Below are 25866 nucleotides of genomic sequence, written 5' to 3'. Positions count from 1 at the left end.
TTATGAAGTGTGTGTGTGTGTAATTAGTTATGAAGTGTGTATGTGTGTAATTAGTTATGAAGCGTGTGTGTGTGTGTAATTAGTTATGAAGCGTGTGCGTGTGTGTAATTAGTTATGAAGCGTGTGTGTGTGTGTAATTAGTTATGAAGCGTGTATACGTGTGTAATTAGTTATGAAGCGTGTATACGTGTGTGTAATTAGTTATGAAGCGTGTATGTGTGTGTAATTAGTTATGAAGCGTGTATACGTGTGTAATTAGTTATGAAGCGTGTGCGTGTGTGTAATTAGTTATGAAGCGTGCGCGTGTGTAATGAATTATGAAGCGTGTATGTGTGTAATTAGTTATGAAGCGTGTATACGTGTGTAATTAGTTATGAAGCGTGTATACGTGTGTGTAATTAGTTATGAAGCGTGTACGCGTGTGTAATTAGTTATGAAGCGTGTACGTGTGTGTAATTAGTTATGAAGCGTGTGCGTGTGTGTAATTAGTTATGAAGCGTGTGCGTGTGTGTAATTAGTTATGAAGCGTGTATACGTGTGTAATTAGTTATGAAGCGTGTGTGTGTGTGTAATTAGTTATGAAGCGTGTATACATGTGTGTAATTAGTTATGAAGCGTGTGCGTGTGTGTAATTAGTTATGAAGCGTGTGCGTGTGTGTAATTAGTTATGAAGCGTGTGTATGTGTGTAATTAGTTATGAAGCGTGTGCGTGTGTGTAATTAGTTATGAAGCGTGTATACGTGTGTGTAATTAGTTATGAAGCGTGTGCGTGTGTGTAATTAGTTATGAAGCGTGTAGCGTGTGTAATTAGTTGCGAGCGTATGCGTGTGTAATTAGTTATGAAGCGTGTGTGTGTGTAATTAGTTATGAAGCGTGTGCGTGTGTGTAATTAGTTATGAAGCGCGTGTGTGTGTGTAATTAGTTATGAAGCGTGTATCGTGTGTAATTAGTTATGAAGCGTAGCGTGTGTAATTAGTTGTGAAGCGTATACGTGTGTGTAATTAGTTATGAAGCGTGTGCGTGTGTGTGAATTAGTTGCGAAGCTGCGCGTGTGTAGTGGTTAGGCGTGTATACGTGTGTAATTAGTTATGAAGCGTGTATACGTGTGTAATTAGTTATGAAGCGTGTGCGTATGTGTAATTAGTTATGAAGCTGTAGTGCGTGTGTGTAATTAGTTATGAAGCGCAGTGTGTGTAATTAGTTATGAAGCGTGTATCGTGTGTAATTAGTTATGAAGCGTGTATACGTGTGTAATTAGTTATGAAGCGTATGCGTGTGTGTAATTAGTTATGCGTGTATATTATGAAGCGTGTGCGTGTGTAATTAGTTATGAAGCGTGTACGTGTGTGTAATTAGTTATGAAGCGCGTACTCGTGTGTAATTAGTTATGAAGCGTGTGCGTGTGTGTAATTAGTTACGAAGCGTTGCGTGTAATTAGTTATGAAGCGTGTATCGTGTAGTGAATTATAAGCAGCGTGTGTGTAATTAGTTATGAAGCCGCGTATACGCGTGTAATTAGTTACGTTGCGTAAAGCGTGTGCGTGTGTATAATTATGAAGCGTGTACGTGTAGTAGTGAATTTATAAGCGTGTCGTGTAATTAGTTATGAAGCGTAGTGCGTGTGTGTAATTAGTTATGAAGCGTAGTGCGTGTGTAATTAGTTATGAAGCGTGTGCGTGTAATGAGTTATGGCGTGTATCGTGTGTAATTAGTTATGAAGCGTGTGCAGTGTGTAGTTAGTTATGAAGCGTGTGCGCGTGTGTAATTAGTTATGAAGCGTGTGCGTGTGTGTAATTAGTTGCGAAGCTGTAGTGTGTGTAATTAGTTATGGCTGATTCGTGTGTAATTAGTTATGAAGCGTGTAGCGTGTGTGTAATTAGTTTGAAGCGTGTGCAGTGTGTGTAATTAGTTATGAAGCGTGTATGCGTGTGTAATTAGTTATGAAGCCGCAGTGCGTGTGTAATTAGTTATGAAGCGTGTATGCGTGTGTAATTAGTTATGAAGCTGTATCGTGTGTAATGAATTATGAAGCGTGTGCGTGTGTGATTAGTTATGAAGCGTGTACGTGTGTGTAATTAGTTATGAAGCGCGTGCAGTGTGTAATTAGTTATGAAGCGTGTGCGGGTGTGTAATTAGTTGTGAAGCGTGTATGCAGTGTAATTAGTTATGAAGCGTGGCGTGTGTAATTAGTTATGAAGCGTGTAGCGTGTGTGTAATTAGTTATGAAGCGCGTATCGTGTGTGTGTAATTAGTTATGAAGCGTGTGCGTGTGTGTAATTAGTTATGAAGCGTGTACGTGTGTGTAATTAGTTATGCGTGTACGTGTGTAATTAGTTATGAAGCGTGTATACGTGTGTAATTAGTTATGAAGCGTGTATACGTGTGTAATTAGTTATGAAGCGTGTGCGTGTGTGTAATTAGTTATGAAGCGTGTATATGTGTGTAATTAGTTATGAAGCGTGTGCGTGTGTAATTAGTTATGAAGCCGTATGCGTGTGTATTAGTTGAAGTTATAGGCGTGTGTAATTAGTTATGAAGTACGCGGTGTAATTAGTGATGAAGCGTGTGCGTGTGAATTTGAGTATGCGTGTGTGTAATTAGTTATGAAGCGTGTATCGTGTGTAATTAGTTATGAAGCGTGTACGCGTGTAATTAGTTATGAAGCGTATGCGTGTGTGTAATTAGTTATGAAGCGTGTATACGTGTATATTAGTTATGAAGCGTGCTGCGTGTAATTGAGTTATGAAGCGTGTATCGTGTGTAATGAGTTATGAAGCGTGTGCGTGTGTAATTAGTTATGAAGCGTGTATGCGTGTGTGTAATTAGTTATGAAGCGTGTATCGTGTGTAATTAGTTGTGAAGCGTGTGCGTGTAATTAGTTATGAAGCGTGTAGCGCGGTGTAATTAGTTATGAAGCGTGTGCGTGTGTAATTAGTTATGAAGCGTGTAACGTGTGTAATTAGTTATGAAGCGTGTATATCGCGTGTGTAATTAGTTATGAAGCGTGTGCGTGTGTAATTAGTTGTAGACGTGTGCGTGTGTAATTAGTTATGAAGCGTGTGCGCGTGTGTAATTAGTTATGAAGCGTATGCGTGTGTAATTAGTTATGAAGCGTGTGCGTGTGTGTAATTAGTTATGAAGCGTGTATACGTGTGTGTAATTAGTTATGAAGCGTGTGCGTGTGTAATTAGTTATGAAGCGTGTATACGTGTGTGTAATTAGTTATGAAGCGTGTGCGTGTGTGTAATTAGTTATGAAGCGTGTGCGTGTGTGTAATTAGTTATGAAGCGTGTATACGTGTGTAATTAGTTATGAAGCGTGTATACGTGTGTAATTAGTTATGAAGCGTGTGCGTGTGTAATTAGTTATGAAGCGTGTGCGTGTGTAGTGAATTATGGCGTATGCGTGTGTGTAATTAGTTGTGAAGCGTAGCGTGTGTGTAATTAGTTATGAAGCGTGTACGTGTGTGTAATTAGTTATGAAGCGTGTATACGTGTGTAATTAGTTATGAAGCGTGTATACGTGTGTAATTAGTTATGAAGCGTGTGCGTGTGTGTAATTAGTTATGAAGCGTGTACGCGTGTGTAATTAGTTATGAAGCGTGTGCGTGTGTGTAATTAGTTATGAAGCGTGTATACGTGTAATTGAGTTATGAAGCCGTGCGTGTGTGTAATTAGTTATGAAGCGTATGCGTGTGTGTAATTAGTTATGAAGCGTGTGCGTGTGTGTAATTATGAAGCGTGTCGTGTGTGTAATTAGTTATGAAGCGTGTGCGTGTGTGTAATTAGTTATGAAGCGTGTATTCGTGTGTAATTAGTTATGGCGTGTGCGTGTGTGTAATTAGTTATGAAGCGTGTGCGTGTGTGTAATTAGTTATGAAGGCGTTATACGTGTGTAATTAGTTGCGAAGCGTGTATACGTGTGTAATTAGTTATGAAGGCGCTGTGCGTGTGTAATTAGTTATGAAGCGTGTATCGTGTGTAATTAGTTGCGAAGCGTGTGCGTGTGTGTAATTAGTTATGAAGCGTGTACTGTGTGTAATTAGTTATGAAGCGTATGCGTGTGTGTAATTAGTTATGAGCGTGACGCGGTGTGTAATTAGTTATGAAGCTGCATAGCGTGTAATTAGTTATGAAGCGTTGCGTGTGTAATTAGTTATGAAGCGTGTACACGGTGTAATTAGTTACGAAGCGGCAGCGGTGTGTGTAATTAGTTATGAAGCGTGTATACGTGTGTAATTAGTTGGCGTGAAGCGCGTGTGTAATTAGTTATGAAGCGTGTATGCGTGTGTAATTAGTTATGAAGCGTGTACGTTGTGTAATTGTTGCGAAGCGTGTATCGTGTGTAATTAGTTATGAAGCCGTGTATAAGCGGTGTAATTAGTTATGAAGCGTGCACGCGTGTGTAATTAGTTATGAAGCGTGCATGCGTGTGTGTAATTAGTTATGAAGCGTATGCGTGTGTGTAATTAGTTATGAAGCGTGCGTGTGTGTACATTAGTTGCGAAGCGTGTATGCAGTGTAATTAGTTATGAAGCCGATATGCGTGTGTAATTAGTTATGAAGCGTGCTCGTGTGTAATTAGTTATGAAGCTGAGCGCGGTGTGTAATTAGTTATGAAGCCGCAGTGCGTGTGTGTAATTAGTTATGAAGCGGTGATGCGTGTGTAATTAGTGATGAAGCGTGTATGCGTGTAATTAGTTATGAAGCGTGTATACGTGTGTGAATTAGTTATGAAGCGTTATGCGTGTGTAATTAGTTACGAAGCGCGTAGTGCGTGTGTGTAATTAGTTATGAAGCGTATGCGGTGTGTAATGAGTTATGAAGCGTGTGCGTGTGTGTAATTAGTTGCGAAGGCGTGTGCGTGTGTAATTAGTTATGAAGCCGGTGTTGCGTGTGTGTAATTAGTTATGAAGGCGTGTATACGTGTGTAGTGAATTATGAAGCGTGTATACGTGTGGTAATTAGTTATGAAGCGTGCGTGTGTAGTGTAATTAGTTATGAAGCGTGTATACGTGTGTAATTAGTTATGAAGCGTGTGCGTGTGTGTAATTAGTTATGAAGCGTGTGCGTGTGTGTAATTAGTTATGAAGCGTGTATACATGTGTGTAATTAGTTATGAAGCGTGTGCGTGTGTGTAATTAGTTATGAAGCGTGTATACGTGTGTAATTAGTTATGAAGCGTGTATACGTGTGTATTAGTTATGAAGCCGTTGCGTGTGTGTAATTAGTTGCGAAGCGTATGCGTGTGTGTAATTAGTTGATGAAGCGTGTATACGTGTGTAATTAGTTGCGAAGCGTGCGCGTGTGTGTAATTAGTTATGAGCGTGATGCGTGTGTAATTAGTTACGAAGCGTGTGCGTGTGTGTAATTGAGTTATGCAAGCGTGGCGTGTGTGTAATTAGTTATGAAGCCGTGTGCGTGTGTAATTAGTTATGAAGCGTGTGTGTGTGTAATTAGTTATGAAAGCGTAGGCAGTGTAATTAGTTGTGAGCTGTATATCGTGTGTAATTATAGCGTGTATACGTGTGTGTAATTAGTTGTGAAGCGTGTGCGTGTGTGTAATTAGTTATGAAGCGGTATGCGTGTGTGTAATTAGTTGTGAAGCGCGTGCGCGTGTGTAATTAGTTATGAAGCGTGTGCGTGTGTGTAATTAGTTATGAAGCGTGTGCGTGTGTGTAATTAGTTATGAAGCGTGTGCGTGTGTGTAATTAGTTATGAAGCGTGTATACGTGTGTAATTAGTTATGAAGCGTGTATACGTGTGTAATTAGTTATGAAGCGTGTGCGTGTGTGTAATTAGTTATGAAGCGTGTATACGTGTGTAATTAGTTATGAAGCGTGTATACGTGTGTAATTAGTTATGAAGCGTGTGCGTGTGTGTAATTAGTTATGAAGCGTGTGCGTGTGTGTACCGTATTGGTCCGAATATAAGACGACCCTGATTATAAGACGACCCCCCGTTTTTCAACACAAACATTTAGAAAAACAGATTTGCAGACTAGATTTGCCGAACAAAGAACTTCATTTTATTTTAAAATAACAATATTAAAAACACAGTGAATTAAACACAAAGGCAAACTATGTACAGTTGATTCAAAAATTAATATCAAGCAATAATAAAGCAACATTTTTAAATAACAGAGAAAATACAGGCCACACATTTAACTAAACTTAACAAAAATTCGCCAAACTTCTCCTCCGATGTCTCTCTATCCCTCACACACGTCCTCTGCCCCGCTGTGTTCGCTCTCGCTGTCATCGCCTCCCCAGCTGCTCCGCTTCCACCGGCTCCTCCCAAAGCACGTCGTCCTCGCTGCCGGTCCAATGCATTTGAGATGCAACATTTTTTAAAGCCATCGATGATGCTCTGTGAGGGAATAGCATCCCATGCATGCAGGATCCATTCACACAGTAGACTTCTCTCCGAAGTCTGGACGGCAGGCGTTGGGCCAAACTCGTTCTCCGTCTAAGTGACAGTCCATTACGCCGCATCATCCTACGACACCAGCCGAGGCTGGCTTTAAATCCAGTGATGTTGAGCTCTCTGGCGATTTCCAGGGCCTTGAACCTGGATGACAGCTCTGGTAATGGGCATTCCCTCACTTCTTTTTTCCCCTGACATATTCAAAAACCCTCCGGTCAACCTCAATGAAACGACCACTTTGAGGACCACGGAAGGATTTTCGCTGACTGTTAGCATCTTTAGACGTTGTTTTTCTGCTCGCCATCTTCTTACATTACACTCAGTGACCCCGAATGTCTTGGCAGCTTGGCAGTTGTTAGATGACTCTGCCTTATTGACAACCATTATTTTGAAATTGGCATCATAGCTCCTCCGCTGTTGTTTATTGACCTGGCCCACTTTTGAGCCACTTGTCTCTAAATGGTCAGCCTGTCTTTCCATCTTTAAACACCGGTAACGGGCTGGTTGTTAAGGACGCCTCTTCCCTCCGTCCGGAACGAATTTTTGGCGCCATCTGTGCCCGCGAATGTGTATTGACATTTAAAGGAGCGCCAAGAAGAGAAACTGCGCTCTGAATACTAGACCCCGAATATAAGACGACCCGACTTTTTTGGACCTATTTCGAGGGAAAAAAGGCCGTCTTATATTCGGACCAATACTGTAATTAGTTATGAAGCGTGTGCGTGTGTGTAATTAGTTGTGAAGCGTATGCGTGTGTGTAATTAGTTATGAAGCGTGTGCGTGTGTAATTAGTTGTAAGGCGTGTAGGCGTGTGTGTAATTAGTTATGAAGCGGTATACGTGTGTAATTAGTTACGAAGCGTGCGTGTGTGTAATTAGTTATGAAGCGTCATGCGTGTGTGTAATTAGTTATGAAGCGCGTAACGCGTGTGTAATTAGTTATGAAGCGTATGCGTGTGTGTAATTAGTTATGAAGCGTGTAGCGTGTGTGTAATTAGTTATGAAGCGTGTATACGTGTGTAATTAGTTATGAGGCGTGTGTGTGTAATTAGTTGCAAGCGTGCGCGTGTGTGTAATTAGTTGTGAAGAGCGTGTATACGTGTGTAATTAGTTATGAAGCGTGTGCGTGTGTGTAATTAGTTATGAAGCGTGTATACGTGTGTAATTAGTTATGAAGCGTGTGCGTGTGTGTAATTAGTTATGAAGCGTGTATACGTGTGTAATTAGTTATGAAGCGTGTATACGTGTGTAATTAGTTATGAAGCGTGTGTGTGTGTGTAATTAGTTATGAAGCGTGTGCGTGTGTGTAATTAGTTATGAAGCGTGTGCGCGTGTGTAATTAGTTGTAAGCCGCATATGCATGTGTAATTAGTTATGAAGCCGTACGCGTGTGTAATTAGTTATGAAGCGTATACGCGTGTGTAATTAGTTATGAAGCGCGTGTGCGTGTGTAATTAGTTATGAAGCGTGTGCGTGTGTGGTAATTAGTTATGAAGCGCGGCGTGTGTAATTAGTTATGAAGCAGCATAAGACGCAGTGTAATTAGTTGCGAAGCTGTATAGCGTGTGTAATTAGTTATGAAGCGTGTCGCGTGTGTAATTAGTTATGAAGCGTGTGCGTGTGTGTAATTAGTTATGAAGCGGTACGTAGTGTAATTAGTTATGAAGCGTATACGGTGTGTAGTGAATTATAGCGTGTATACGTGTGTAATTATTGCGAAGCGTATGCGTGTGTGTAATTAGTTATGAAGGCGTGCTCGTGTGTGTAATTAGTTATGAAGCGTGTATGCGTGTGTAATTAGTTATGAAGCGTAGTATCGTGTGTGTAATTATTGCGAAGCGTGTATCGTGTGTAGTGAATTATGAAGCGTGTATGCGTGTGTAATTAGTTATGAAGCGTGTGCGTGTGTATATTATGAAGCGTATGCGTGTGTGTAATTAGTTATGAAGCGTGTGCGTGTGTGTAATTAGTTATGAAGCGCGTATCGTGTGTAATTAGTTGGTGTAGAAGCGTGTACGTGTGTAATTAGTTATGAAGCGTGTATGCGTGTAATTAGTTATGAAGCGTGTGCGTGTGGTAATTAGTTGCGAAGCGGTGCGTGTGTAATTAGTTATGAAGCGTATGCGTGTGTGTAATTAGTTATGAAGCGTAGTGCGTGTGTGTAATTAGTTATGAAGCTGCGTATAGCGTGTAATTAGTTATGAAGCGTGTATACGTGTAATTAGTTATGAAGCGTGTACTAATGTGTAATTAGTTATGAAGCGTGTGCGTGTGTGTAATTAGTTATGAAGCGTGCGTATGTGTAATATTATGAAGCGTTCCGTGTGTGTAATTAGTTATGAAGCGTGTACGTGTGTAATTAGTTATGAAGCGCAGTGCGTGTGTGTAATTAGTTATGAGCGTATACGTGTGTAATTAGTTATGAAGCGTGTGCAGCGTGTGTAATTATTATGAAGCGAGCGTGTGTGTAATTAGTATGATGTGTGAATTAATGAAGCGTTGCGTAGTGTGTAATTAGTTACGAAGCGTATGCGTAGTGTGTATATTAGTTATGAAGCGCGCGTGTGTGTAATTAGTTATGAAGCGTGTGCGTGTGTGTAATTAGTTATGAAGCGTGTGCGTGTGTGTAATTAGTTATGAAGCGTGTATAGCGTGTGTAATTAGTTATGAAGCGTGTAGCGTGTGTGTAATTAGTTATGAAGCGTGTGCGTGTGTGTAATTAGTTATGAAGCGTGTGCGTGTGTAATTAGTTATGAAGCGTGTGCGTGTGTGTAATTAGTTATGAAGCGTGTATACGTGTGTGTAATTAGTTATGAAGCGTGTATACGTGTGTAATTAGTTATGAAGCGTGTGCGTGTGTGTAATTAGTTATGAAGCGTCGTAGCGTGTGTAATTAGTTATGACGTGTGCGTGTGTGTAATTAGTTATGAAGCGTGTAGCGTGTGTGTAATTAGTTATGAAGCGATGTGCGTGTGTGTAATTAGTTATGAAGCGTGCGCGTGTGTAATTTTACGTGCGTGTGTGTAATTAGTTATGGCGTGTACGTGTGTAGTGAATTATTGGCGTGTGCGTGTGTGTAATGTTATGAAGCGTGTACGTGTGTAATTAGTTATGAAGCTGTCGCGTGTGTAATTAGTTATGAAGCGTGTGCGTGTGTGTAATTAGTTATGAAGCGTGTAGCGCGGTGTGTAATTAGTTATGAAGCGTGTAGCGTGTGTGTAATTAGTTATGAAGCGTGATACGTGTGTGTAATTAGTTATGAAGCGTGTACGTGTGTGTGAATTAGTTATGAAGCGTGTGCGTGTGTGTAATTAGTTATGAAGCGTGGTGCGTGTGTAATTAGTTATGAAGCGTGTATCGTGTGTAATTAGTTATGAAGCGTGTGCGTGTGTAATTAGTTATGAAGCGTGTCGCGTGTGTAATTAGTTATGAAGCGTGTATACGTGTGTAATTAGTTAGTGAAGCGTGTGCGTGTGTGTAATTAGTTATGAAGTCGCGTATGCGTGTCTGTGTGAATTATGAAGCGTGCGTGTGTATATTAGTTATGAAGCGTGTGCGTGTGTTATAATTAGTTATGAAGCCGCAGTGCGTGTGTGTAATTAGTTATGAAGCGTGTGCGTGTAATTAGTTATGAAGCGTGTACGTGTGTAATTAGTTGGATGCGTGTACGTGTGTAATTAGTTATGAAGCGTGTCGTGTGTGTAATTAGTTATGAAGCGTGTATACGTGTGTAATTAGTTAGGCGTAGGCGTGTGTAATTAGTTATGAAGCGCGGCGTGTAATTAGTTATGAAGCGTGTATACGTGTGTAATTAGTTATGAGCGCGTGCTGTGTGTAATTAGTTATGAAGTTGCAGCGTGTGTAATTAGTTATGAAGCGTGTAAGTGTGTAATTAGTTATGAAGCGTGTGCGTGTGTGTAATTAGTTGCGAAGTGCGCGTGTGTAATTAGTTATGAAGCGGTATACTGTGTGTAATTAGTTATGAAGCGTGTGCGTGTGTGTAATTAGTTATGAAGCGTGTATACGCGTGTGTAATTAGTTGTGAAGCGTGTACACGTGTGTGTAATTAGCTATGAAGCGTGTGTGTAGCGTGTAATTAGTTATGAAGCGTATCGTGTGTAATTAGTTATGAAGCTGCGTGCGGTGTGTAATTAGTTATGAAGCGTGTACGCAGTGTGTAATTAGTTATGAAGCGTGTCGCGTGTGTAATTAGTTATGAAGCGTGTGCGTGTGTGTAATTAGTTATGAAGCGTGCGAAGTCGTGTGTAATTAGTTATGAAGCGTGTGCGTGTGTGTAATTAGTTATGAAGCGTGCATGCGGTGTGTAATTAGTTATGAAGCTGCATACGTGTGTAATTAGTTATGAAGCGTGTGCGTGTGTGTAATTAGTTATGAAGCGTGTACGCGTGTGTAATTAGTTATGCGTGCTGCGTGTGTAATTAGTTATAGTTGCGTGTGCGTGTGTAATTAGTTATGAAGCCGGTGTACGTGTAATTAGTTATGAAGCGCGAGCGTGTGTGTAATTAGTTATGAAGCGCAGCGCGTGTGTAATTGAGTTATGAAGCGTGTATGCGTGTGTAATTAGTTGCGAAGCGTGCGTGTGTGTAATTAGTTGAAGCGTGTGCGTGTGTGTAATTAGTTATGAAGGCGTGTGCGGTGTGTAATTAGTTATGAAGCGTGCATCGTGTGTGTAATTAGTTATGAAGCGTGTATACGTGTGTAATTAGTTATGAAGCGTGTGCGTTGTAATTAGTTATGAAGCGTGTATGCGTGTGTAATTAGTTGTGAAGCGTATGCGTGTGTTAATTAGTTATGAACGATGTGCGTGTGTGTAATTAGTTATGAAGCGTGTATACGTGTGTGTAATTAGTTATGAAGCGTGTGCGTGTGTGTAATTAGTTATGAAGCGTGTACGTGTGTGTAATTAGTTATGAAGCGTGTGCGTGTGTGTAATTAGTTATGAAGCGTGTAAGCGTGTGTGTAATTAGTTATGAAGCGTAGTATGCGGTGTGTAATTAGTTATGAAGCGCGAGCCGTGTGTAATTAGTTATGAAGCGTGATGCGTGTGTGTAATTAGTTATGAAGGCGTGTAACGTGTGTAATTAGTTATGAAGCGTGTGCGTGTGTGTAATTAGTTATGAAGCGTGTATATAGCGGTGTAATTAGTTGCGAAGCGTGTGCGTGTGTGTAATTAGTTATGAAGCGTATGCGTGTGTGTAATTAGTTGTGAAGCGTGTGCGTGTGTAATTAGTTATGAAGCGTATGCGTGTGTGTAATTAGTTATGAAGCGTGTATACGTGTTAATTAGTTATGAAGCCGTGTGCGTGTGTGTAATTATTATGAAGCGTGTAGCTCGTAGTGTAATTAGTTATGAAGCGTGTGCGTGTGTGTAATTAGTTATGAAGCGTGTGCGTGTGTGTAATTAGTTATGAAGCGTGTATGCGTGTGTAATTAGTTATGAAGCGTGTATACGTGTGTAATAGTTATGAAGCGTGTGCGTGTGTAATTAGTTATGAAGCGTGTACGTGTGTGTAATTAGTTGCGAAGCGTGTGCGTGTGTGTAATTAGTTATGAAGCGTGTGCGTGTGTGTAATATTATGAAGCGTGTGCGTGTGTGTAATTAGTTATGAAGCGTGTTCGTGTGTAATTAGTTATGAAGCGTGTGCGTGTGTGTAATTAGTTATGAAGCGTGTGCGTGTGTGTAATTAGTTATGAAGCGTGTGCGTGTGTGTAATTAGTTATGAAGCGTGTATACGTGTGTAATTAGTTATGAAGCGTGTGCGTGTGTGTAATTAGTTATGAAGCGTGTATACGTGTGTAATTAGTTATGAAGCGTGTGCGTGTGTGTAATTAGTTATGAAGCGTGTGCGTGTGTGTAATTAGTTATGAAGCGTGTATGCGTGTGTAATTAGTTATGAAGCGTGTGCGTGTGTAATTAGTTGCGAAGCGTGTGCGTGTGTAATTACGTGTGAGCGTGTGTAATTAGTTATGAAGCGCGTATACGTGTGTAATTAGTTATGAAGCGTGTCGTGTGTGTAATTAGTTATGAGCGTGTACGTGTGTAATTAGTTATGAAGTCGCGTGTGCGTGTAATTAGTTATGAAGCGTGTGCGTGTGTGTAATTAGTTATGAAGCGTATGCGTGTGTGTAATTAGTTATGAAGCGTGTAGCGCAGTGTAATTAGTTATGAAGCGTGTAGTGTGTAATTAGTTATAAGCGTGTACGTGTGTGTAATTAGTTAGAAGCGCCGGTGCAGTGTGTAGTTGTGAAGCGTGTGTGTGTAATTAGTTATGAAGCGTGTGCGTGTGTGTAATTAGTTATGAAGCGTGTAGGTGTGTAATTAGTTATGAAGCGTAGCGGTGTGTAATTATTAAGCGTGGCGTGTGTGTGTAATTAGTTATGGCGTGGTGCAGTGTGTAATTAGTTGTGAAGCGTGTGCGTGTGTGTAATTAGTTGTGAAGCGTGTGCGTGTGTGTAATTAGTTATGAAGCGTGTGCGTGTAATGAATTATGAAGCGTGTACGCGTGTGTAATTAGTTATGAAGCGTGTGCGTGTGTGTAATTAGTTATGAAGCGTGTGCGTGTGTGTAATTAGTTACGAAGCTGTATGCGCGTGTTAATTAGTTGCGAAGCGTGTGCGGTGTGTGTAATTAGTTATGAAGCGTGTACGTGTGTAATGAGTTAGGCGAAGCGTGTGCGTAGTGTAATTAGTTATGGTGTACAGCCGTGTGTAATTAGTTATGAAGCGCGTGTGTGTGTAGTGAGTTATGAGCGTGTAGCGTGTGTGTAATTAGTTGCGAAGCGTGTCGCGTGTGTAATTAGTTATGAAGCGTGTGCGTGTGTGTAATTAGTTATGAAGCGTGTATACGTGTGTGTAATTAGTTATGAAGCGTGTGCGTGTGTGTAATTAGTTATGAAGCGTGTGCGTGTGTGTAATTAGTTATGAAGCGTGTAGTGTGTGTAATTAGTTATGAAGCGTGTGCGTGTGTGTAATTAGTTATAGAGCGTGTACGCGTGTGTAATTAGTTATGAAGCTGTGCGTGTGTGTAATTAGTTATGAAGCGTGTAGTGCGTGTGTAATTAGTTATGAAGCGTGTAACGTGTGTAATTAGTTACGAAGCGTGTGCGTGTGTAATTAGTTATGAAGCGTGTCGCGTGTGTGTAATTAGTTGTGAAGCGTGTATAGCGTGTGTGTAATTAGTTATGAAGCGTGTACCTGTGTGTAATTAGTTATGCAAGCGTGTGCGTGTGTGTAATTAGTTGCGAAGCGGTGCGCAGGTGTGTAATTAGTTATGAAGCGTGTGCGTGTGTAATTAGTTATGAAGCGTGTTGCGTGTAATTAGTTATGAAGCCGTGTGCGTGTGTGTAATTAGTTATGAAGCGTGTGCGTGTGTAATTAGTTATGAAGCGTGTATACGTGTGTAATTAGTTATGAAGCGTGTGCGTGTGTGTAATTAGTTATGAAGCGTGTATACGTGTGTAATTAGTTATGAAGCGTGTGTACGTGTGTAATTAGTTATGAAGCGTGTAGCGTGTGTGTAATTAGTTGCGAAGCGTGTAGCGTGTGTAATTAGTTATGAAGCGTGTATACGTGTGTGTAATTAGTTATGAAGCGTGTACGTGTGTGTAATTAGTTATGAAGCGTGTGCGTGTGTGTAATTAGTTATGAAGCGTGTGCGTGTGTGTAATTAGTTATGAAGCGTGTATACGTGTGTAATTAGTTATGAAGCGTGCGTGTGTGTAATTAGTTATGAAGTGCATGTGCGTGTGTGTAATTAGTTATGAAGCGTGTTGCGTGTGTGTAATTAGTTATGAAGCGTGTGCGTGTGTAATTAGTTATGAAGCGTGTGCGTGTGTGTAATTAGTTATGAAGCGTGTACTATGTGTAATTAGTTATGAAGCGTGTACGTCGTGTGTAATTAGTTATGAAGCGTGTGCGTGTGTGTAATTAGTTATGAAGCGTGCGCGTGTGTGTAATTAGTTATGAAGCGTAGTACGTGTGTAATTAGTTATGAAGCGTGTACGCGTGTGTAATTAGTTATGAAGCGTGTGGTGTGTGTGTAATTAGTTGCGAAGCGAGCGCGTGCGTAGTAGTTATGAAGCGTATGCGTGTGTGTAATTAGTTGCGAAGCGTGTGCGTGTGTAATTAGTTATGAAGCGTGTACTGTGTGTAATTAGTTATGAAGCGTGTGCGTGTGTAATTAGTTATGAAGCGTGTATGCGTGTGTAATTAGTTATGAAGCGCGTGTGCGTGTGTGTAATTAGTTATGAAGCGTGTAGCGTGTGTAATTAGTTATGAAGCGTGTGCGTGTGTGTAATTAGTTATGAAGCGTGTGCGTGTGTAATTAGTTATGAAGCGCGTGTGCGCGTGTGTAATAGTTATAAGCGTGTATGCGTGTGTAATTAGTTATGAAGCGTGTGCGTGTGTGTAATTAGTTATGAAGCGTTACGTGTAATTAGTTATGAAGCGTGTGCGTGTGTGTAATTAGTTATGAAGCGTGTATACGTGTGTAATTAGTTATGAAGCGCGTGTGTGTAATTAGTTATGAAGCGTGTGCGTGTGTGTAATTAGTTATGAAGCGTGTGCGTGTGTGTAATTAGTTATGAAGCGTGTATGCGTGTGTAATTAGTTATGAAGCGTGTAGCGTGTGTGTAATTAGTTATGAAGCGTGTGCGTGTGTGTAATTAGTTATGAAGCGTGTAGCGTGTGTGTAATTAGTTATGAAGCGTGTGCGTGTGTGTAATTAGTTATGAAGCGTGTATAGCGTGTGTGTAATTAGTTATGAAGCGTGTGCGTGTGTGTAATTAGTTATGGCGTGTGCGTGTGTAATTAGTTATGAAGCGTGTAGCGTGTGTAATTAGTTATGAAGCGTGTAGCGCGTGTGTAATTAGTTATGAAGCGTGTGCGTGTGTGTAATTAGTTATGAAGCGTGTGCGTGTGTAATTAGTTATGAAGCGTGTGCGTGTGTAATTATAGGCGTGTAGCGCGTGTGTGATGAATTATGAAGCGTGTGCATGTGTGTAATTAGTTATGAAGCGTGTATACGTGTGTAATTAGTTATGAAGCGTGATGCGTGTGTGTAATTAGTTGTGAAGCGTGTGCGTGTGTAATTAGTTATGAAGCGTATGCGTGTGTGTAATTAGTTATGAAGCGTCTTGTAATAAGCGTGTGCGTGTGTAATTAGTTATGAAGCGTGTGCGTGTGTAATTAGTTGTGAATGTAGCGCGTGTGTAATTAGTTATGAGCCGTGTGCGTGTAATTAGTTATGAAGCGTGTGCGTGTGTGTAATTAGTTATGAAGCGTGGTGCGTGTGTATATTAGTTATGAAGCGTATACGTGTGTGTAATTAGTTATGAGCGTGTAACGTGTGTAATTAGTTATGAAGCGTGTAGCGTGGTGTGTAATTAGTTATGAGCGTGTACCGCGTGGTGTGTAATTAGTTATGAAGCGTATGCGTGTGTGTAATTAGTTACGAAGCCGTGTGCGTGTGTGTAATTAGTTATGAAGCGTGTGCGTGTGTGTAATTAGTTATGAAGCGTGTGCGTGTGTGTAATTAGTTATGAAGCGTGTGCAGCGTGTAGTAGTTATGAAGCGTGTGCAGTGTAATTAGTTATGGCAGCGTATGTGTGTAATTAGTTACGAAGCGTGTGCGTGTGTGTAATTAGTTATGAAGCGTGTGCGTGTGTGTAATTAGTTATGAAGCGTGTATCGCGTGTGTGTAATTAGTTATGAAGCGTATGCGTGTGTGTAATTAGTTAGAAGCGTGTGCGTGTGTATATTAGTTATGAGCGTGTGACGTGTGTGTAATTAGTTATGAAGCGTGTGCGTGTGTGTAATTAGTTATGAAGCGTGTATGCGTGTGTGTAATTAGTTATGAAGCGTGTGCGTGTGTGTAATTAGTTATGAAGCGTGTGCGTGTGTGTAATTAGTTATGAAGCGTGTATACGTGTGTAATTAGTTATGAAGCGTGTGCGTGTGTGTAATTAGTTATGAGCGTGTGCGTGTGTGTAATTAGTTATGGCGGTGCGTGTGTAATTAGTTATGAAGCGTGTATACGTGTGTAATTAGTTATGAAGCGTGTGCGTGTGTGTAATTAGTTATGAAGCGTGTGCGTGTGTGTAATTAGTTATGAAGCGTGTGCGTGTGTGTAATTAGTTATGAAGCGTGTTGTGTGTAATTAGTTATAAGCGTGTAGTGTGTGTAATTAGTTATGAAGCGTGTGCGTGTGTGTAATTAGTTATGAAGCGTGTGCGTGTGTGTAATTAGTTATGAAGCGTGTGCGTGTGTGTAATTAGTTATGAAGCGTGTATACGTGTGTAATTAGTTATGAAGCGTGTACGTGTGTGTAATTAGTTATGAAGCGTGTGCGTGTGTGTAGTAGTTATGAAGCGTGTGCGTGTGTGTAATTAGTTATGAAGCGTGTGCTGTGTGTAATTAGTTGGCGAAGCGCAGCGTTGTGTAATTAGTTATGAAGCTGGCGTGTGTGTAGTGAATTAGTTGAAGCGTGTATGCGTGTGTAATTAGTTATGAAGCGTGTGCGTGTGTGTAATTAGTTATGAAGCGTGTGCGTGTGTGTAATTAGTTATGAAGCGTGTGCGTGTGTGTAATTAGTTATGAAGCGTGTGCGTGTGTGTAATTAGTTATGAAGCGTGTATCGTGTGTGTAATTAGTTATGAAGCGTGTGCGTGTGTGTAATTAGTTATGAAGCGTGTGCGTGTGTGTAATTAGTTATGAAGCGTGTGCGTGTGTGTAATTAGTTATGGCGTGTGCGTGTGTGTAATTAGTTATGAAGCGTGTGCGTGTGTGTAATTAGTTATGAAGCGTGTGCGTGTGTGTAATTAGTTATGAAGCGTGTAGCGTGTGTGTAATTAGTTATGAAGCGTGTGCGTGTGTGTAATTAGTTATGAAGCGTGTATACGTGTGTAATTAGTTATGAAGCGTTATATTGCGTGTGTGTAATTAGTTACGAAGCGTGTGCGTGTGTGTAATTAGTTATGGCGTGTGCGTGTGTGTAATTAGTTATGAAGCGTGTACGTGTGTGTAATTAGTTATGAAGCGTGTGCGTGTGTGTAATTAGTTATGAAGCGTGTGCGTGTGTGTAATTAGTTATGAAGCGTGTGCGTGTGTGTAATTAGTTATGAAGCGTGTATACGTGTGTAATTAGTTATGAAGCGTGTACATGTGTGTAATTAGTTATGAAGCGTGCGTGTGTGTAATTAGTTGTGAAGCGTGTATACGTGTGTAATGAATTATGAAGCGTGTGCGTGTGTGTAATTAGTTATGAAGCGTATGCGTGTGTGTAATTAGTTATGAAGCGTGTATACGTGTGTATATTATGAAGCGTAGCGTGTGTGTAATTAGTTATGAAGCGTGTATACATGTGTGTAATTAGTTATGAACAGCGTGTGCGGTGTGTAATTAGTTATGAAGCGTGTGCGTGTGTGTAATTAGTTATGAAGCGTGTGCGTGTGTGTAATTAGTTATGAAGCGTGTGCGTGTGTGTAATTAGTTATGAAGCGTGTATACGTGTGTAATTAGTTATGAAGCGTGTGCGTGTGTGTAATTAGTTATGAAGCGTGTATACGTGTGTAATTAGTTATGAAGCGTGTGCGTGTCTTTCTGACCTGTGGAATCCTCCACGCAGCATCTCCACACAGGCGTTCTGTCTCACGCTGTTACGAAACCTGGAAACAGACAGAGAGGATGGAAAACCTAAACTAAGAGTCTAAAACCATTAAGAACAACTTCCTAATATTGAGTTGGACTCTACAAGGTGTAGAAGAAGCTGCTTTCAAACACCGACCTCCACTTTCTACAGGTAAATACACCTGACTGGTAGCTTAGCAGGTAGAGTGGGCAACTTTGGAACATTCAGGGACGTGTGGTCCAATCTCGTTGAAGGTACACTCTTATGAAAATTGTTTTATGTGAAACCAGACTTTCTGCACCGTTGTTCAAATAATTAGTTTTATTTAGTATAGTATAAGCTTCTGTCGTGAGCATCCTAAATAATGCCATAGATTCAGTTTTAGAACAATAGTCAAAGTTGAAGGCAAAGAAACGAAGCGTGATGTGAACCTGGTTGGTAACCTGGCAACCCAACGGACTATAGGCTACTAACCTGGCAACCCATCTGATTATAGGCTACTAACCTGGCAATCCAACTGATTATAGGCTACTAACCTGGCAACCCATCTGATTATAGGCTACTAACCTGGCAATCCAACTGATTATAGGCTACTAACCTGGCAATCCAACTGATTATAGGCTACTAACCTGGCAATCCAACTGATTATAGGCTACTAACCTGGCAACCCAACTGATTATAGGCTACTAACCTGGCAACCCAACTGATTATAGGCTACTAACCTGGCAACCCAACTGATTATAGGCTACTAACCTGGCAACCCAACTGATTATAGGCTACTAACCTGGCAACCCAACTGATTATAGGCTATTAAAACCAACGGTTTACCGCTGCGCCATGGAGTTTCCATAAAAACTATCTGCTAATCGCACGTTGCTATTTATCGCTGACCAGCAGATGTCACTAATGTGCACTGTAACCGGATAATGAAGCTCAGAGAAATTAACCTAGTTTTGACACAATTGGCTGAAAAGACTCAATGCTTCAGGAAGCTTTGTTTTCCCATCACTACCTTTAGCTGGGGGCATTCATGGACAGACAGAGCAACAGGGCGTTCATGGACAGACAGAGCAACAGGGCGTTCATGGACAGACAGAGCAACAGGGCGTTCATGGACAGACAGAGCAACAGGGCGTTCATGGACAGACAGAGCAACAGGGCGTTCATGGACAGACAGAGCAACAGGGCGTTCATGGACAGACAGAGCAACAGGGCGTTCATGGACAGACAGAGCAACAGGGCTTTGAAGGGAAGCAGCCAGTCACCCAGCATTGGTTTGTGGTGACCTCTACTGGTGAACATGTAAACTGCACTGAATTGAGCTGAGCAGCAAAGTGCATTAATTGACCTGCACACATAATAAGCAAATGAATTGACTTACAGGGCGATTTCATCCTTGGAAACGGTCGGGGTCTGGCTTCTTGCAGGTTGAGTTGGTTCAGTTTCCTTACCCCTTTTCTGCATCCTAAAAACATGTGTAGGCCTTGATTGGTCAAGATAGTTCTCTGAGTGTAATAATATCAACTAACTACTTTATTATAGATGGGTAATGTCTGTAATATCAACTAACTACTTTAAAACCAACATGTGCACAACCATGGGGCAAAACAGACTATATTTAGTCTACAATGTTTATTAAAAACAGAAATTAATTTGCACACATAAGCACTTGTTGTCTCTCAAATACATCATTATAGTTTTTGGCTAGCTAGGTAGCTAGCGAATTTGAGCCATGTTAGCATAGACGTGACATCAGTCAAAACCCCTCAAAACAAGACATAGTATCAAGAACAGCTATGGAGCCTCCACCCTACTAAACTACACTGTAGCAGTTACAGATCCATACAGCTGTGGGGCCTCCATCCTACTAAACTACACTGTAGCAGTTACAGATCCATACAGCTATGGGGCCTCCATCCTACTACACTGTAGCAGTTACAGATCCATACAGCTATGGGGCCTCCATCCTACTACACTGTAGCAGTTACAGATCCATACAGCTATGGGGCCTCCATCCTACTACACTGTAGCAGTTACAGATCCATACAGCTATGGGGCCTCCATCCTACTACACTGTAGCAGTTACAGATCCATACAGCTATGGAGCCTCCATCCTACTAAACTACACTGTAGCAGTTACAGATCCATACAGCTATGGGGCCTCCATCCTACTAAACTACACTGTAGCAGTTACAGATCCATACAGCTATGGGGCCTCCATCCTACTAAACTACACTGTAGCAGTTACAGATCCATACAGCTATGGGGCCTCCATCCTACTAAACTACACTGTAGCAGTTACAGATCCATACAGCTATGGAGCCTCCATCCTACTAAACTACACTGTAGCAGTTACAGATCCATACAGCTATGGAGCCTCCATCCTACTAAACTACACTGCAGTTACAGATCCATACAGCTATGGAGCCTCCATCCTACTAAACTACACTGTAGCAGTTACAGATCCATTCAGCTATGGAGCCTCCATCCTACTAAACTACACTGTAGCAGTTACAGATCCATACAGCTATGGAGCCTCCATCCTACTAAACTACACAGCAGTTACAGATCCATACAGCTATGGGGCCTCCATCCTACTAAACTACACTGTAGCAGTTACAGATCCATACAGCTATGGGGCCTCCATCCTACTAAACTACACAGCAGTTACAGATCCATACAGCTATGGTGCCTCCATCCTACTAAACTACACTGTAGCAGTTACAGATCCATACAGCTATGGAGCCTCCATCCTACTAAACTACACAGCAGTTACAGATCCATACAGCTATGGGGCCTCCATCCTACTAAACTACACTGTAGCAGTTACAGATCCATACAGCTATGGAGCCTCCATCCTACTAAACTACACTGTAGCAGTTACAGATCCATACAGCTATGGGGCCTCCATCCTACTAAACTACAGCAGTTACAGATCCATACAGCTATGGAGCCTCCATCCTACTAAACTACACCGTAGCAGTTACAGATCCATACAGCTATGGGGCCTCCATCCTACTACACTAAATAATAATAATACTGGCCCCCCATGGGAATCGAACCCACAACCCTGGCGTTGCAAACGCCATGCTCGACCAACTGAGCTACATCCTTGCCGGCCATTCCCTCCCCTACCCTGGACGACGCTGGGCCAATTGTGCGCCGCCCCATGGGTCTCCCGGTCGCGGCCGGCTACGACAGAGCCTGGATTCGAACCAGGATCTCTAGTGGCACAGCCTTAGACCACTCCGCCACTCGGGAGGCACTAAAGCAGTTAGCATCTATGAATGGAGTAGCTGTAGCCATGTTAGACCCCCCCATGTTGCCCCCGTGTAGCTAAGTTGGTAGACCATGGCGTTTGCAACACCAGGGTTGTGGGTTCGATTCCCACGGGGGGGGGCCAGTATGAAAAATTTATGCACTCACTAAAAACTGTAAGTCGCTCTGGATAAGAGCGTCTGTTAAATGACTAAAATGTAAATGTAAAGGTGTGTGCGTACCTTCTAGTGGTCACGAGTGCAATGAAGCACTGAGGAGGTGTGGTATATGGTCAATATACTGTACCACGGCGAAGGGCTGTTCTGAAGCGGAGTGCCTGGGCACAGCCCTTAGCCGTGGTATGTTGGCCATATTTCACAAACCCTGGAGGTGCTTTACATTGTAGTCATTTTAGCAGACGCTCTTATCCAAAGCGACTTACAGTTAGTGAGTGCATACATTATTTTATTTTTCATACTGGCCCCCCATGGGAATCGAACCCACAACCCTGGCGTTGTAAACGCCATGCTCTACCAACTGAGCTACATCCTTGCCGGCCATTCCCTCCCCTACCCTGGACCAATTGTGCGCCGCCCCATGGGTCTCCCGGTCGCGGCCGGCTACGACAGAGCCTGGAATCGAACCAGGATCTCTAGTGGCACAGCTAGCACTGCGATGCAGTGCCTTAGACCACTGCGCCACTCGGGAGGCACTAAAGCAGTTAGCATCTATGAATGGAGTAGCTGTAGCCATGTTAGACCCCCATGCTGCCCCCGTGTAGCTAAGTTGGTAGAGCATGGCGTTTGCAACACCAGGGTTGTGGGTTCGATTCCCACGGGGGGGGGCCAGTATGAAAAATGTATGCACTCACTAAAAACTGTAAGTCGCTCTGGATAAGAGCGTCTGTTAAATGACTAAAATGTAAATGTAAAGGTGTGTGCGTACCTTCTAGTGGTCACGAGTGCAATGAAGCACTGAGGAGGTGTGGTATATGGTCAATATACTGTACCACGGCGAAGGGCTGTTCTGAAGCGGAGTGCCTGGGCACAGCCCTTAGCCGTGGTATGTTGGCCATATTTCACAAACCCTGGAAGTGCTTTACATTGTAGTCATTTTAGCAGACGCTCTTATCCAAAGCGACTTACAGTTAGTGAGTGCATACATTATTTTATTTTTCATACTGGCCCCCATGGGAATCGAACCCACAACCCTGGCGTTGTAAACGCCATGCTCTACCAACTGAGCTACATCCCTTGCCGCCATTCCCTCCCCTACCCTGGACCAATTGTGCGCCGCCCCATGGGTCTCCCGGTCGGCGCCGGCTACGACAGAGCCTGGAATCGAACCAGGATCTCTAGTGGCACAGCTACCTGCGATGCAGTGCCTTAGACCACTGCGCCACTCGGGAGGCACTAAAGCAGTTAGCATCTATGAATGGAGTAGCTGTAGCCATGTTAGACCCCCCATGTTGCCCCGTGTAGCTAAGTTGGTAGAGCATGGCGTTTGCAACACCAGGGTTGTGGGTTCGATTCCCACGGGGGGGGGGCCAGTATGAAAAATGTAATTCCCTCCCCTACCCTGGACGATGCTGGGCCAATTATGCGCCGCCCCATGGGTCTCCCGGAGCCTATAAACTGGTTACCAACGAAATTAGAGCAGTAAAAAATATTTTTTGGGGTCATACCCGTGGTATTTGGTCTGATATACCACGACTGTCAGCCAATCAGCATTCAGGGCTCGAACCACCTAGTTTATGATATCGATTATAGTCTAGGCAGCTGACCGCTCTGCCAATAGTGGCCGCTAGATCTGCTCTGACGGCCACCGAGGCTATATCGATTACAGCAAGCGTCAAACTTTAGCTGCGACTCTTTATTGTTTTATTATAGTTAGGCCTACTTGTGTATTTGAGGGTACAAACACGAGACAAATAAATAAATAAAAGGTTTCATTCTTATATCGACCCACCTGGACCATGGACTGGTCAGCTCTTGGGCAGGTGAGCGTTTCTCCAGTTTGTTGATGTCTGGTAGGAAGGTCACTTTTTGCCGCGGTGGGAATGCTGCACTCATCCTCTCAAGTTAATTTGCCAAAGTATGAAAACGTGATTTATCCAATCAATTATCTATTTGAAATGAGACCGTTTTGCATTATAAGTCGGCCTTGAAACCTAAGCTGTCAACGATGTTGTAAAGTAGTTTGGGACACTTTTCAAAAGTTATGATCAAGCCTGCGTTTCTCTGTGTGTTTGTCAAGCGACCAGCCGAGGCAGTCGCTATAGCAACACTTCCGGCCACGCAAGGACAGTTCTACACTTTCGGCCTCGTTCCTGCTTCTTCTTCTTCTTCTTCTTCTTCAATGAGGTTTAATGGCGGTTGGCATCCAATTTGTTGCATTACCGCCACATACTAGACTGGAGTACAACTCCCTTATCTTTTCTTGAAAATTAAAATAAAACAAAGCAAAGAAATATCCTACCATCTACACTCACAACTTCAAACCTACTACTAATAATTAACCACACCCTTCTCCACTATTTAAATATACTCACTCCTACCTCATACCCTCAACCTGAAATGATGGGGCATCACCACTTAACACTCCCTGTAACATTTACATTTTAGTCATTTAGTAGACGCTCTTATCCAGAGCGACTTACAGTTAGTGAGTGCATACATTTTTCATACTGGCCCCCCGTGGGAATCGAACCCACAACCCTGGCGTTGCAAGCGCCATGCTCTACCAACTGCTGTCAGGTCTCGCACACCCAAATATCTCTCTGCAGCTGCCACCACAACCTCAATTTTCTTCGATTTGCTTTTCATCCCTGCAGTACAATTAATAACCGTAGCTATAAACGCTAAAAAAAAACAATCTTACTGAAACATATATCACTTGCTTGCCTATCCCACTGTACTGGTACATACAGTGGGGGAAAAAAGTATTTAGTCAGCCACCAATTGTGCAAGTTCTCCCACTTAAAAAGATGAGAGAGGCCTGTAATTTTCATTATAGGTACACGTCAACTATGACAGACAAATTGAGATTTTTTTTCTCCAGAAAATCACATTGTAGGATTTTTAATGAATTTATTTGCAAATTATGGTGGAAAATAAGTATTTGGTCACCTACAAACAAGCAAGATTTCTGGCTCTCACAGACCTGTAACTTCTTCTTTAAGACGCTCCTCTGTCCTCCACTCGTTAGCTGTATTAATGGCACCTGTTTGAACTTGTTATCAGTATAAAAGACACCTGTCCAAAACCTCAAACAGTCACACTCCAAACTCCACTATGGCCAAGACCAAAGAGCTGTCAAAGGACACCAGAAACAAAATTGTAGACCTGCACCAGGCTGGGAAGACTGAATCTGCAATAGGTAAGCAGCTTGGTTTGAAGAAATCAACTGTGGGAACAATTATTAGGAAATGGAAGACATACAAGACCACTGATAATCTCCCTCGATCTGGGGCTCCACGCAAGATCTCACCGTGGGGGTCAAAATGATCACAAGAACGGTGAGCAAAATCCCAGAACCACACGGGGGACCTAGTGAATGACCTGCAGAGAGCTGGGACCAAAGTAACAAAGCCTACCATCAGTAACACACTACGCCACCAGGGACTCAAATCCTGCAGTGCCAGACGTGTCCCCCCTGCTTAAGCCAGTACATGTCCAGGCCCGTCTGAAGTTTGCTAGTGTGCATTTGGATGATCCAGAAGAGGATTGGGAGAATGTCATATGGTCAGATGAAACCAAAATATAACTTTTTGGTAAAAACTCAACTTGCGTGTTTGGAGGACAAAGAATGCTGAGTTGCATCCAAAGAACACCATACCTACTGTGAAGCATGGGGGTGGAAACATCATGCTTTGGGGCTGTTTTTTCTGCAAAGGGACCAGGACGACTGATACGTGTAAAGGAAAGAATGAATGGGGCCATGTATCGTGAGATTTTGAGTGAAAACCTCCTTCCATCAGCAAGGGCATTGAAGATGAAACGTGGCTGGGTCTTTCAGCATGACAATGATCCCAAACACACCGCCCGGGCAACGAAGGAGTGACTTCGTAAGAAGCATTTCAAGGTCCTGGAGTGGCCTAGCCAGTCTCCAGATCTCAACCCCATAGAAAATCTTTGGAGGGAGTTGAAAGTCCGTGTTGCCCAGCGACAGCCCCCAAAACACCACTGCTCTAGAGGAGATCTGCATGGAGGAATGGCAAAATACCAGCAACAGTGTATGAAAACCTTGTGAAGAATTACAGAAAACGTTTGACCTGTGTCATTGCCAACAAAGGGTATATAACAAAGTATTGAGAAACTTTGTTATTGACCAAATACTTATTTTCCACCATAATTTGCAAATAAATTCATTAAAATCCACAATGTGATTTTCAGGATTTTTTTCCTCATTTTGTCTGTCATAGTTGACGTGTACCTATGATGAACATTACAGGCCTCTCTCATCTTTTTAAGTGGGAGAACTTGCACAATTGGTGGCTGACTAAATACTTTTTTCCCCCACTGTATCTCCTACTCTC

General features: G+C 42.2%; 1 protein-coding gene across 2 annotated transcripts in view; it reads right to left on the bottom strand.

Annotated features, from left to right (window-relative positions):
* Window positions 1–23591, bottom strand: part of ttc29 (tetratricopeptide repeat domain 29) — a 45318-nt gene extending 21727 nt beyond the window's left edge. The window contains exons 1-3 of one of the 2 annotated variants that reach the window (XM_041868337.1): window positions 23298–23591; window positions 19453–19536; window positions 18049–18108 (exon numbers count right to left, since the gene is read on the bottom strand). In XM_041868337.1, the coding sequence (XP_041724271.1) occupies window positions 18049–18108; window positions 19453–19536; window positions 23298–23401 (248 nt within the window). In that variant the 5' untranslated portion in view covers window positions 23402–23591. The remainder of the gene's footprint in view (window positions 1–18048; window positions 18109–19452; window positions 19537–23297) is intronic. The other variant, XM_041868338.1, reaches the window with a different exon arrangement.
* Window positions 23592–25866: the final 2275 nt, after the last annotated feature.

This window comes from Coregonus clupeaformis, unplaced genomic scaffold (genome assembly GCF_020615455.1).
Source record: "Coregonus clupeaformis isolate EN_2021a unplaced genomic scaffold, ASM2061545v1 scaf0876, whole genome shotgun sequence".
NCBI classification, from domain to species: Eukaryota; Metazoa; Chordata; class Actinopteri; order Salmoniformes; family Salmonidae; genus Coregonus; species Coregonus clupeaformis.
The sequence above is the reverse complement of the archived record's forward strand: the minus strand, read 5'-3'. Positions and strand labels throughout refer to the sequence as shown.